The sequence below is a fragment of the Urtica dioica genome, chromosome 7, assembly GCF_054948205.1.
Source record: "Urtica dioica subsp. dioica isolate 48M chromosome 7, U.dioica_male_clone48M_v1_H2, whole genome shotgun sequence".
Lineage (NCBI taxonomy): Eukaryota > Viridiplantae > Streptophyta > Magnoliopsida > Rosales > Urticaceae > Urtica > Urtica dioica.
The window spans coordinates 44,459,747-44,471,749 of NC_142762.1; the positions used below are offsets into that span (position 1 = coordinate 44,459,747).

Sequence of the window (12,003 nt, forward strand, 5' to 3'; positions counted from 1 at the left end):
TCTCTCTCTCACTCAATCTCTGCCTCGCTCCCTCTCTGCCTCGCTCTCTCTAACTCGGTTTAAACTCACAGCCGTCGTCTCGTGCCTCCGGACCTCACCGTGCGCTCAGCCCCGACCCCGCTGCCTTCGAGTCCCAGCCACACCGAGCCTCTGTCCCCAAGTCCCAGCCTCCGAGCCGCTGTCCCCGAGTCCCCGGCCGGCCGTCCTAGGTTAGTGTATATATATATTAGTGTATATATTAGTTAGTTAGGTTAGTGTATATATATAATATGTTAGGTTAGTGTATATATATAATATGTTAGGTTAGTTAATTAATGTGAATTATGTAAGTTAATAATAATGTGTAACTTAATTAGTATTAATTTGATAATTAATTTAACATGTTTAGTAATTTGATAATTAATTTTGATAATTTATTGTAAATTAGTTAGTATTAATATGATATATGGTTAAAATAAGTTTGATTTTGATAATTAAGTTTAATAATGTGATTAGTTTATATTAGGTTAAAATTAAGTTTTAGTTGTTTTTTGACATGTTTTGAAATATAGTTTGTGACATTTTTAATTTTTTTGCTTTTAATTAATTTAGATTAATTGTAAGTAAATTATTACCTAGAAATTGTAATTAGTTTAATAATTACATTTATGTTGCTTAGTTTATAATTAGTTAATTAATTTGTGATAAGTTTACGTAGTTGATTTAACATGTAATTAAATTGTAATTTAAATAAGAAAAATAGTTTTGTGACATGCTTTGATAGTTTGTGACATGTTTGATAGTTTGTGATATTTTGTTTATTTCGATTTTTCATTTATAAATGTTGTGATCGAACCACGGAGGTTCGGTTTAGGGCTGAGCTAATTTATAGGATAGTTCTGGATGGTTTGTGTATGTTTTTAAATAATTTTGCAGGTTTTTGGTTTGTCAGTATAATAGGGGAAACTCTGCCGAAATTTCGGTAGAGTTTCGAATTAATTAGTTTAAAACCTCCCAACTTATTCAATCCGAGCTCAAAATAACATAGAATTCATAATCTCTCTTTCATTTTGATCTCCGTCGTCCTTTATCAATAACTCTTCCAAACTTTCATTTCTCGCTCTCATTCAGCGAAATGTCCAATCCAAGTAGAGATTGGATCACGGAGAATAATCGGGTGACATTGCAGTACAAAACCGGTGTTAACGAGTTTATTCGCGCTGCAAGAAGATTCCCGAACGAAATTGGCAAATATCGGTGTCCTTGCAAACCTTGCAACAACGTGAGATGGCACGACATCGGGGTTGTCAGGAATCATTTGCTGAACAAGGGGTTTACCCCAGGCTACACAAAATGGTATCATCACGGCAAGCTCGAGCGTGTCGTACTTCCTCATGAAAGAACTGTGGGAGACCGGATTCCGCGTTCGAGATGGCGCCAACGATGAAGTGTTTCGATTGCGTGCCGCGCTACTTTGGACGATTAACGATTTTCCAGCTCGATCCTATTTATCGGGATGGAGTGGCCAAGGGTATCTCGCTTGCCCGACGTGCAACCTTGACACGCCGTCTTTGAAAGTCAGAAGATCGTCTACTACGACCATCGTCGATTCTTGCGTATGCGTCACCGATTGAGAAAAAGCACCGATCACTACAAGGATCGCCACGAGAAACGCAGTAAACCCGAGAAGTTGACTCCGCAAGACATACTCGCTCAGTTGGCTAGTGTCTCTTGCACGACAACTGGCAAACATGCTGGCTCTGTGGGCAGAAAACGAAAGCGAGCCGAGTGCGAACTAAATTGGGCCAAGAAAAGCATCTTTTACGAGTTGCCGTACTGGTCAGATTTGGAGTTGAAGCATAACATGGACTTCATGCACATAGAGAAGAACGTGTGCGAGAATCTTCTCGGAACCTTGCTCAGCTTAGAAAAGAAGAACTACGACACAGATAAGGCGAGGTTTGATTTGATGGACTTGGGCATCAAGACCGCTCTCCACTTGAAAAAACAAGGGGATTCGTGGTACAAACCGCGAGCATCTTACACCTTAACCCTTGTTCAGAGGCAGCGATTTACCGAGTTCCTCCAATCTGTCAAATTTCCAGATGGGGTTGCTGGGAATTTGAAGAAAAATGTGACTGCTGATGGAAAACTCACAGGTTTGAAGTCGCATGATTGCCACGTGATCTTGCAGAGGTTGTTGGCTGTTGGTATTCGTCCTTTTGTGCCAAAAGAAATACATCAGACGATCTCCGAGCTTTGCAACTTTTTCAAGCTGATAAGTTCGAGAACCTTGAGAGTAGAAGATCTTGAAAATGCGCAAGAGTCTATCATCGAGATCTTGTGTAAGCTTGAGATGATATTTCCACCAGCTTTTTTCACGATCATGATTCACGTGGCGATTCATCTACCAGATGAAGCGTTGTATGGCGGCCCGGTGCATATGCGGTGGATGTACCCATTTGAGAGATACCTTGGGACATTAAAACATTTTGTAAAAAATAGAGCTAGATCAGAAGGCTCTATTGCGGAAGCTTATGTTGTAGAAGAAGCTCTGACGTTCGTTGCAAGGTATCTTGAAGATAAAAAAAGTGTAGATGAAGTTCAAGTGCAAGAGCTCTCTGTTTTTCGATCCGAGATGTGTGTGCCTTATGGGATGATGAAACCGATAGAATCAGCATTTTTAAAAAAATAATTACAGACAATCGGATGCGACTAGTCGCATCTGATACTTTCGCGGGAAGAGTATCGGATGCGACTAGTCGCATCGGATTGTACTAACACCCGCCAAATATTTCGCGGGGAATTACTATCAGATGCGACTAGTCGCATCTGATACTCTTCCCGCGAAAGTATCAGATGCGACTAGTCGCATCTGATACTATAATTCACGCTTTAATTTCTTATTTTGAGGGATATTTAGGTGCGACGTTTGGTGCGACTTGTCGCACCTAAAATGTCGCACCTGATAGTGATGACTTTCAGGTGCGACTAGTCGCACCTAATATCATCAGGTGCGCACTTTCAGATGCGACTTTGTCGCATCTAAAGTCGCACCTGATGATACTTTCAGGTGCGACATTTATGCTTTCAGGTGCGAATTTTGTCGCACCTGATGCTATCAATTGTACTAGTGATATATATATATATATATATATATATATATATATATATAACATAAAAAAATATATTTTTTACTGCTATTGAAACTTCTACGTGTATTTAACTATTATTTAAGAAAAACCTTTGTAAAATAGGTTATTTGTAACCTTCATATATATATATATATATATATATATATATATATATATATATATATATATATATATATATATATATATGGAAGAAATAAACCTGGCCTAACGGTAGCGGGACGGGACGGAATCCCCGCTACCGTTAGGCACAGTAACGGGAGCGGGACTCCCGTTACTGGTAATGGGACGGGACGGGAGTCCCGTTAGTGCGACTAACGGGATCGGGACTCACGTTAGTCCCGTGTATTTTTTTTTTTAATTTCGGCCGTTGGATCCAACGGCAAAAAAAAAAAGCCGTTTTTTTAAACGTTGGGAATATAGCCGTTGCCCCATTTTCGGCCGATTTTTTTTTTACCCATTTATTTCTAAAATCTATAAAAACTCCCCCAATTCATTCATTTTCTTCACACCTTTCTCTCAAACTCTCTCAAATTCTCTCAATCTCAATCTCAAATACTCTCGAAACGCTCTCGATTTTAATCTCTAATACTCATTACCGCTTTCAATTTTTCATGACATCCTCATCCCACAACCGATGAGGTCGAAGGGGAAGAGCTTCCCGAGGTGAATGAATGCACCGTTTTGAATAAAATTGGTTGCACTTGTCTCAAAACGCCCCCGACCCAACCACCCAATACTCTTTCGATCCAAATTATGTTGCTCATACTTTCAACCATTCGGAATTCACCGAAATTCCAAACACCCAAATGCCATATTACCCTCAAATGGATCCCGAGCAAGCTTATCAAGCTCAAATTCCGCCATCCGAAGTGGCTTTTCAAGAATTTCAAGTATTCGAGCAACATTATCGTGAATCCCAAAATCCAAATGAAGAAGAAGATGACGATGAAACCCAAAATCCAAATGAAGAAGAGGAGGAGGAGGAGGATGAAGAAGAAGACCTATCACCACTACCACCTCAACGTCGAAGTCAAGTTCCACAACCTCGACGACGTGAACAACAAGAGGAGACACAACAACGACGAGCACGACAACAACAATGTGGTGTAGGTGCTCAACAACAACAACAACCACCACGACGTCGTGCTAGGTCCGTTGTGTGGACTTTCTTTGAAGAGGTGATTGCGAACGGTGAAAAGCCGGAAAATGTCACATTTGTGGCAAAATCTTCAGCGCTCACAACACAAGAGTCGGGACGTCGCTATTGTGGAGTCATCACAGGCACTGCCAGGGGAATCAATCTGGAGCCTCGTCAAGCCAGGTAAGTCACATCGATCCTGTAAGCTTTAGACGTGATTTAGTAGAATATTTTGTATTCACCGATCAATCTTTTAGTCATATCGAATCTCAAGGCTTCGTTAGATTCATTAGTTCTATAATTCCAAACGTTCAAATAATGTCTAGGAAAGCCTTGAGATCCGATATCCTAAAATGGTTTTTAGGAGAAAATGAACAAATGAAACAAACAATATCATCTGATATGTATAGCGTAGCCTTAACCTCGGATATCTAGACTGGTAAATCTAAGATGGATTTCATGAGCGTTGTAGTGCATAATATAGACGAAGATTGGAACCTTAACAAACGTATCATAGTCTTTAGGAGGATAGAAGGTTCTCACACTGGTGAAAACATCTTAGACATCATAGTTAGTGTTATAGCTGAGTGGGGTTTGACCGATAGGATTATATCTGTAACATTAGATAATGCCACAAGCAACAACGCCATGATTAGAGAGTTAAATGAGAAACTTAATGTTGACGATACCCTTTTGCATCAACGTTGTGCTACCCATATCATAAACCTCATAGTTCAAGCCGGAGCCGCTAGTTATGACTCTTCGATCAACAAGATTAGGAATTACATTAGTTGGATAAACAGTTCAATCTCTAGAGTAGATGAGTTTAAGAGACGCCTTAGAGTAAACGGTCTCCAAGAGCGCACCTTTCACCTAGATAACAAAATTAGGTGGAATTCTACCTTTCTCATGTTGACCAACTTCTTATCCGAGCATTACGTCGATGTTATTGTTTCTTACATTAACAGCGAACATGACGAAAACGCTATATCCGAATATGATATTAGGATGGCTGAATCATTTGTTTCTTTTCTCGATATTTTTTACAAAGAAACTTGTTATCTCTCTGTTGTTTACACTCCTACTTCTTTTCTCGGTCTTCATACTATGACCGCAATTCCTGTGCATCTTGATAAATATAAAAACGAAACAATTTTTCAAGATTCTATTCAAGCAATGACAGCCAAGTTTCTAAAATATTGGGGGGCTGGAAAGGTTCCATTACTATATGGTTTTGGAGCCATTCTAGACTGCCGATGTAAACTTAGTGGTTTAAAAAAATTTCTTAAGTACATTCGAAACCATTTCGAGGACCAAGATTACATTTCACTTGATCTCGCGAGGATCGTGCAAGTTTTTTTTTTTTTTTTTTTTATCTTTTCAAGGTATACGAGGCGAAAATCCTACCGCAATATCGAGCACAACCATCTCAATCACAGACGCAGTATCCGAGAAGACACCAATACACGAATGTCTTCGTCAACGCGCCCGCTTAGCCCATCGCCTCAACAATAAGAAGGTGGGACAAGTCAGACGAGGTCGAGCGTAACTGACGCACGGTCACATCCGGAGATCCAAGAGTACGATCGGAACGATTGGGTCAGGACGGATGACGAAGCCATCGACCTATTGGTTTGGTGGAGACAGAATGCGAGGAGGTTCCCGGTCTTGTCATCTATGGCACAAGACATTCTCACCATCCCTGTTTCAACCGTGTCATCTGAGGCGGCTTTTAGTAGCGCGGGCCGCATCATCGACGATAGAAGATGTAGCTTGAAATCGGAGATGGTCGAAGCATTGACATGTGGTAAGGATTGGATTCAACATAGAAATCGAGCACAAGAAACATTCATGTGCTTCGATATTCTTGACGATTTTGAAGTTGATTTCGCAAATGTAAACATAAATGGTTAGACTAACTTGTATAACTAAAGGATATCCCAGCCCTTGTCTGGGATAAATTTTCAAATAATTAACGAGGAAATGAGTGCTCTTTTTCCTCGCCGTCGCACCTTTTTAGGGGTCGGTGAAGTTTTTTAGAAGGCCCATTTTTAATTTCACACTCTTCTTTATTATTTTTTTCTACCCACTTAGTTTAAAATCATTTCAATTACATCCTTCCATTTAATTATTTACATTCTTTTAAAACTTTTTTTTAATTTTTTTTCTTTTTTTTATGCCTAACGGGATCCGAATTCCCGTTAGGCAAATCCTGCTACCGTCCCGTTACTTAACGGAACAGGAGTAACGGGACGGGACTCCTGTTTGGCCAATTAACGGGAGTCCGGGCTTTAGGCGGGACGGGACTAGCGGTTAATACCGCTAGGCCAAGTTTTGGAAGAAATAAGGGTATGTCAAGTCAAACGGTAACGGTACTAACATACCGCTGACAATAAGTTTACAATTACCGGTGAAATCAGAGATGTAAGAAATATCACTATTAAATAAAGCAACCAATTAAAAAAAGTTTGCCATGTGTGCACTACTCTGCAGAAATATCACTCAATATCAATAACAGCAAATATTAAAATGTCTCCATTACTCGTATCAGTACACTAGTAACATAAAAAAACAACAATAAAGCAACAAACTACTAAAGTCTTTCAAGCCAGGCCATCCACCAAACTCTTAAACAACCCTTTTATTCACTCCCCTTAAAAATCAAGAAGCACTTCACCATTCTCAGCCTAGCTTTTGTCATTGAAAAGGCATGGCCAACGGATCAGCGCATCACGCTGCAGCATTGACTAGAACAAACAAAGGCTTGTCGCCCAATCGGTCTCGACCCTGAAATCGACATTCAAGAGAATATCGGTGATGTATTGTATAAATCTATATGAGCCATTGATAGATTGTACGATGTCTTACCTTCAGCTCTGCCAATTCGATAACGCAAGCACACTCAACGACTTGTACCCCAACGCGTTCTGAAAATGAAAACCACCCAATAGGCGATCTGTGAGTCGAAACAGGAAAACATCCAGTCTACCTCAAAACCACCAAACTTTAGGTCCCAGTTCGGAACTCGGATATGACTAAGCAGAATGAAAATTTTAAGTAAAATGAACATGATGAGGAAAATTCGAGTCACAATCATACAGAAAATAAGAAGAAAAAATTAGCAGGCTGCTTACTATTTTATCATCCTTGTTTGGATATGTTAAGAAAATTTGAGGAGAAAAACAATGAAAATCTGAAAATTATGGATGCACATGTGTGCGAGATGCGAAAGAAAAAAATCCCACACGCATGTGAATTCCCTTGCATTTTAATTTTCCCCACTATTTTCAATGGAAATAGACTACAGACTTTAATTATACGTTTTCCTCAGACTTGAACTAGAATAGATTTTATGGCATAGAATAGTGTACCGAGTAGCTTGATAGCAGCGGACAAGGTTCCCCCGGTGGCAATAAGATCGTCTATGATAAGAGCCCGCTCTCCTTCTTGTACAGCTCCGACGTGCATTTCAATCTTGTCTGTTCCATATTCCAAAGAATATTCTTCTGATATAACCTTTCCTGATAAAAAAAAAATAATAATAACATAAGCACACAGAACAAAATTAATTTTCCAGAGTGAGTCCATAAAATAAATTACCAATCGCCTTTTGAATTCCTTACTTTCCCTTAAAAGCTAATGAAAAATGGATATGAATTCTAAAGAACGAGCAAGGAAGTACAAACCAGGCAACTTATTCGGTTTTCTCATCGGCACAAACTTGGCTCCAATAGCCAATGCGATAGGTGGACCGAAAATAAAGCCTCTAGCTTCAATGCCTGTGCCAAATCAGCAGTAAAATAAAAGGTTAAACAAGCCGAATCTCACTATGTACGTCTTAGCAATAGTGCCATATAACGTATCAAGATTATGAATGTCAACAGTTTTATGGTTTATACACACCGATGTGTTTGTAACCTAGTGGATTTATCTCACAATATCAACTACTTTTTCCCTCTTTCTATAGTCAATAGCCTTCGGTTGATCTGATTTCATCATCTCAGACATGGAATACTTTGACAAATAAAGCACCGAGAGGCCAAGCTTCCCAAACAGTATTTCCACCCATACAAAAGCGAGAGAAAGATTATACCTGCGACGACGGAGATATCTTTGTCTTTGTACCGCTCGACGAACAAATCAATAGTGTCTCTGAAAGCCTTCGTGTCCAAAAGCAACGTCGTGATATCCTGGAACAAAATCCCTGCAGATTCAAGTTCAAAGCCAACGCTCAAACCAAATCTAAGTGTAAATTAAACGAAAACAAAAGAGCCCTAGCCAAAAAAAAAAAAAAAAAAAAAAAAAAAAACGAGATATCAAAGATAAAAGCTCCGAAGTACCTGGCTTGGGAAAGTCCGGAATCACGCGAATAGCTGAGGCGATTCTGGAAACGCGATCATCTTTGCAATCTTCGGCCGCCATTTCTGGATTACGTTTCGCGGACCGAGTCACTGCTCAGAATCAAAACCCTAGTGTGAGTCCCTGAGTCGCTCGCTCGCTCTGTAAGGGATTTTCTTTTGGAGCTAAACAGAACGAAAGAGGGAACTGAAGAAAAATGGGTTTAAGAGGGAATGAGTGACTGGTGGGGCATGGGTCCCTATTAATTACTTTTTTATTATATTTAATTACGTATTAAGAAAAAGTTCGCAGACATTGGTCGACAATTTTATGACCTGATTGCCTATTGGCCATTTTATATACATTAATATCTTTGTCTGACTTTCTTTCATATATTTTTACTATATTACCCCTGTAATTCCAGATCTCAGCAGAAGCGAGAGAGAGAGAGGAAAAAAACGCGGAAAAAACATTATGAAAATTGATTAGTTACCAGAGAAGAAGCGCAGAGGAGATTCGATGGATCGATGGTTATGGAAACGAATCGATTTGAATTGAGAAGGATTGTGAGTGAAAAACACTGATTCTGTAAATTTCTTAGCACAGATCGCCGATAGAGACGATGGATTTGACCAACACAATGCTGAGGTGTTTTGCGTCATTAAACTAAGTGGTGGTAATAATAATCCTTACACGGGCACAAGCAGGCTTAAAAGGCTCTTTTTCTTTTTTCTTTTTCTCAGAAGAAAACACAAGGGTAATCATCTTCGAGCATTTGTTTGAAAAGGGGCATTATGGTAATAGTAGTTTCCGGAGCTAAATGTGCTACGTCAAAAACGAAAAGGGCATGAAACCACGACGGTTCAAGGTTAAACTACAAATTAATAATATATATATATATATATATACACACACACACACATATATCATTTTGCAAAATAATAGGATTTATTTGGTAAGGGGTAGCGTTAATCACTTCTAGGAACTCTTATTTCGTACGTTTAGTGTAAAAAAATTACCTATAGTGTGATTTTGTTCAGACTAGTTCAATGAGCTAGAACAATGCCAAAATATAATTATATTTTGATTTCCATTTTTTTTTATATTAGAGGATAAATCAATTTTTTAAATTATTTATATGAGCTATACTACAACGGAGGTTCCTTTTTTTATTTTGGCCGGAATTCCGTCATTTCCGGAACATAACATTATTTTTTTGTTTACCATTGGAATTTTGGAAAAATCTTGAACGTATTTTCAATTTCGTCCGGCTGCCACCATGTAGGATAATATGGAAGTCGATAGAATTATGTCAATATAGGATAATATGAAATTCATAGAAAAAAAAATTAAATTATGACGGATGTGAACGAAAATCAAAAACTCAGAAATTGAACTGCAATAACAATTTATTAAAATGTCGATCTAATATAAAATGCTTTTGTCCAACTTAATATTAGGACGTCACCTAAAATTATATAATTTAATCAATAAGATTACCTCACCCCCATAATAAGATGGTGAAATGCGGATAATCTCTCTCATTCAAAACAAATCATGTACACATACATAGCTAATTTAGAATTAGAACATCTATTTCACAATTCCCCACTATCACCTCTTGAGAAAACACTTTGGGAATCTACAATAGCCCATCCAATATGAGAGTGGAAAGGTAGTGAAAATTACTCAATTGTGAGAATGTTTTGCTTCTTATTTTTATTATGAGAATGTTTTATTTTATTGTGAACAAAATATATAATTTGTATAATTTTTCCTTCTTGTTTTTAATTATCTAAGATTTATTTATTTAATTGTTTACGCAGTTTCATTCTTTGAAAATGAAAAACCTAGGTAGTTGTTGAATGTTTTAAATTTGAGAATCACCATCTCTAAACAAAGGTATTTGTGCAATTTCCACCGATGCGGGACTCATATAGTGCATAGTAGTGTTATTGGGCTTCCTTACATTTATTTGAGCTTCCTTACATTTTTTGAGTTTCGCGAATCAAATAGTAGTTAACTAAACTTTAAATTAGAAAACTACTAACAATAATAATTAGCATATAAAATCATCTAGTTGAATATAATGAATCGTGAACATTTACACATAAATATATATATATATATATATATATATATATATATATATATATATATATATGTCATTTTAAAAGCTTAGTAGATAATTTGTAATGGCGAGTTCAATTAGCAATGGCCCAGTTGCCTTGGACCTTAACTCGAACCATATTAGACTTAAGCCCATCGCTTACTTCATTGTCCATTTTAAGTGTATTATCTTGAAATAAACTAGAAAAAAAATATATCATTTAATCAAATAGCTACTCTCCATTAAAATAATAATCAAACTATTTAAATAAGTAAAGAAATAATCAAACATATTTCTATGTCTCCATTATACGATACATACATCATGGCTTAATTTTGGCTATTTTTTAATTTTTTAAATAGTTTGTCTATAATTTTAGGGCAGTCTAGCGAAATAGCAAAATGAAACTATGAAATTTGTTTTTAGCCTACGTTTCACAACTTTTAGGAAAATAACCAACATGTAATGTGGTAATAATTAAGGTCTGATTTACCATTATTTATTAACAAATTCGTCATTTTCTCTCTCCTATTTTCTTTCCTACACTTTTTTTACATAAAAACTTCAAAAAACCATATCTATCTCATATAAACTCGAAATTGAGTGATTTCAAATCTTACGGATTCGTGACGCTGAGATCTTCAAGCCATTATGTTTGATGAAAAATCATGTTTAATATCATAGATGTAGAAAATCGCGTTACTACCTTAAATATGGAAATAACTGAAATTATTTGAAATTATCAAAAAAATAAATGGAAATGTAAATGTAAATATGATGCATTAAACATAATTTATAATCAAACACAATGGGTCTATTTTTTAAGATCTCGACGTCACGAATTTGTAGGATCTGAAATTACTCAATTTCGAGTTCGTATGAGAAAGATACGAATTTTTGAAGTTTTGATGAAAAAAAAAAATTATTTGAAAAAAAAATAGGAGAGCAAAAGTGACGAGTTTATTAATAAATAAGGGCAAATCAGACTTTAATTATTGTGTCATAAGCCATTTGGCTATATAACTAAATATTGTCAAACATATGCTAGATCCAAAATCACATGTTTAAAGTGACCTAGTTAGTTACAAATCACATAATTTTAACGTATGCGGTTTGAATGGGTTATATGTCTAACTCCCTCAATAAATTATTATACCTATTTTGTTAGTTATTTAGTTTGTATTGGTTATTTATTTTTCAATTTAGATTATTATATTACAACTAATTAATTAATTTAACTTAAAATTATAAATAATCACATAGGAATTAGAAATATAAAATTA

At 36.8% G+C, this 12,003-nt stretch overlaps 1 protein-coding gene across 1 annotated transcript; it reads right to left on the reverse strand.

Moving 5' to 3' along the window:
- Positions 1 to 6,760: 6,760 nt before the first annotated feature.
- On the reverse strand, positions 6,761 to 9,286 carry LOC149391994 (adenine phosphoribosyltransferase 1-like). The gene is made up of 7 exons (XM_089620293.1): positions 9,104 to 9,286; positions 8,613 to 8,723; positions 8,366 to 8,476; positions 7,959 to 8,051; positions 7,644 to 7,793; positions 7,141 to 7,199; positions 6,761 to 7,059 (listed from the first exon to the last, which is right to left on the reverse strand). Exons 1-7 carry the CDS (start codon positions 9,270 to 9,272, stop codon positions 7,003 to 7,005), a joined length of 750 nt encoding a protein of 249 aa, XP_089476419.1. The 5' UTR covers positions 9,273 to 9,286; the 3' UTR covers positions 6,761 to 7,002.
- Between the last annotated feature and the right edge of the window lie 2,717 nt (positions 9,287 to 12,003).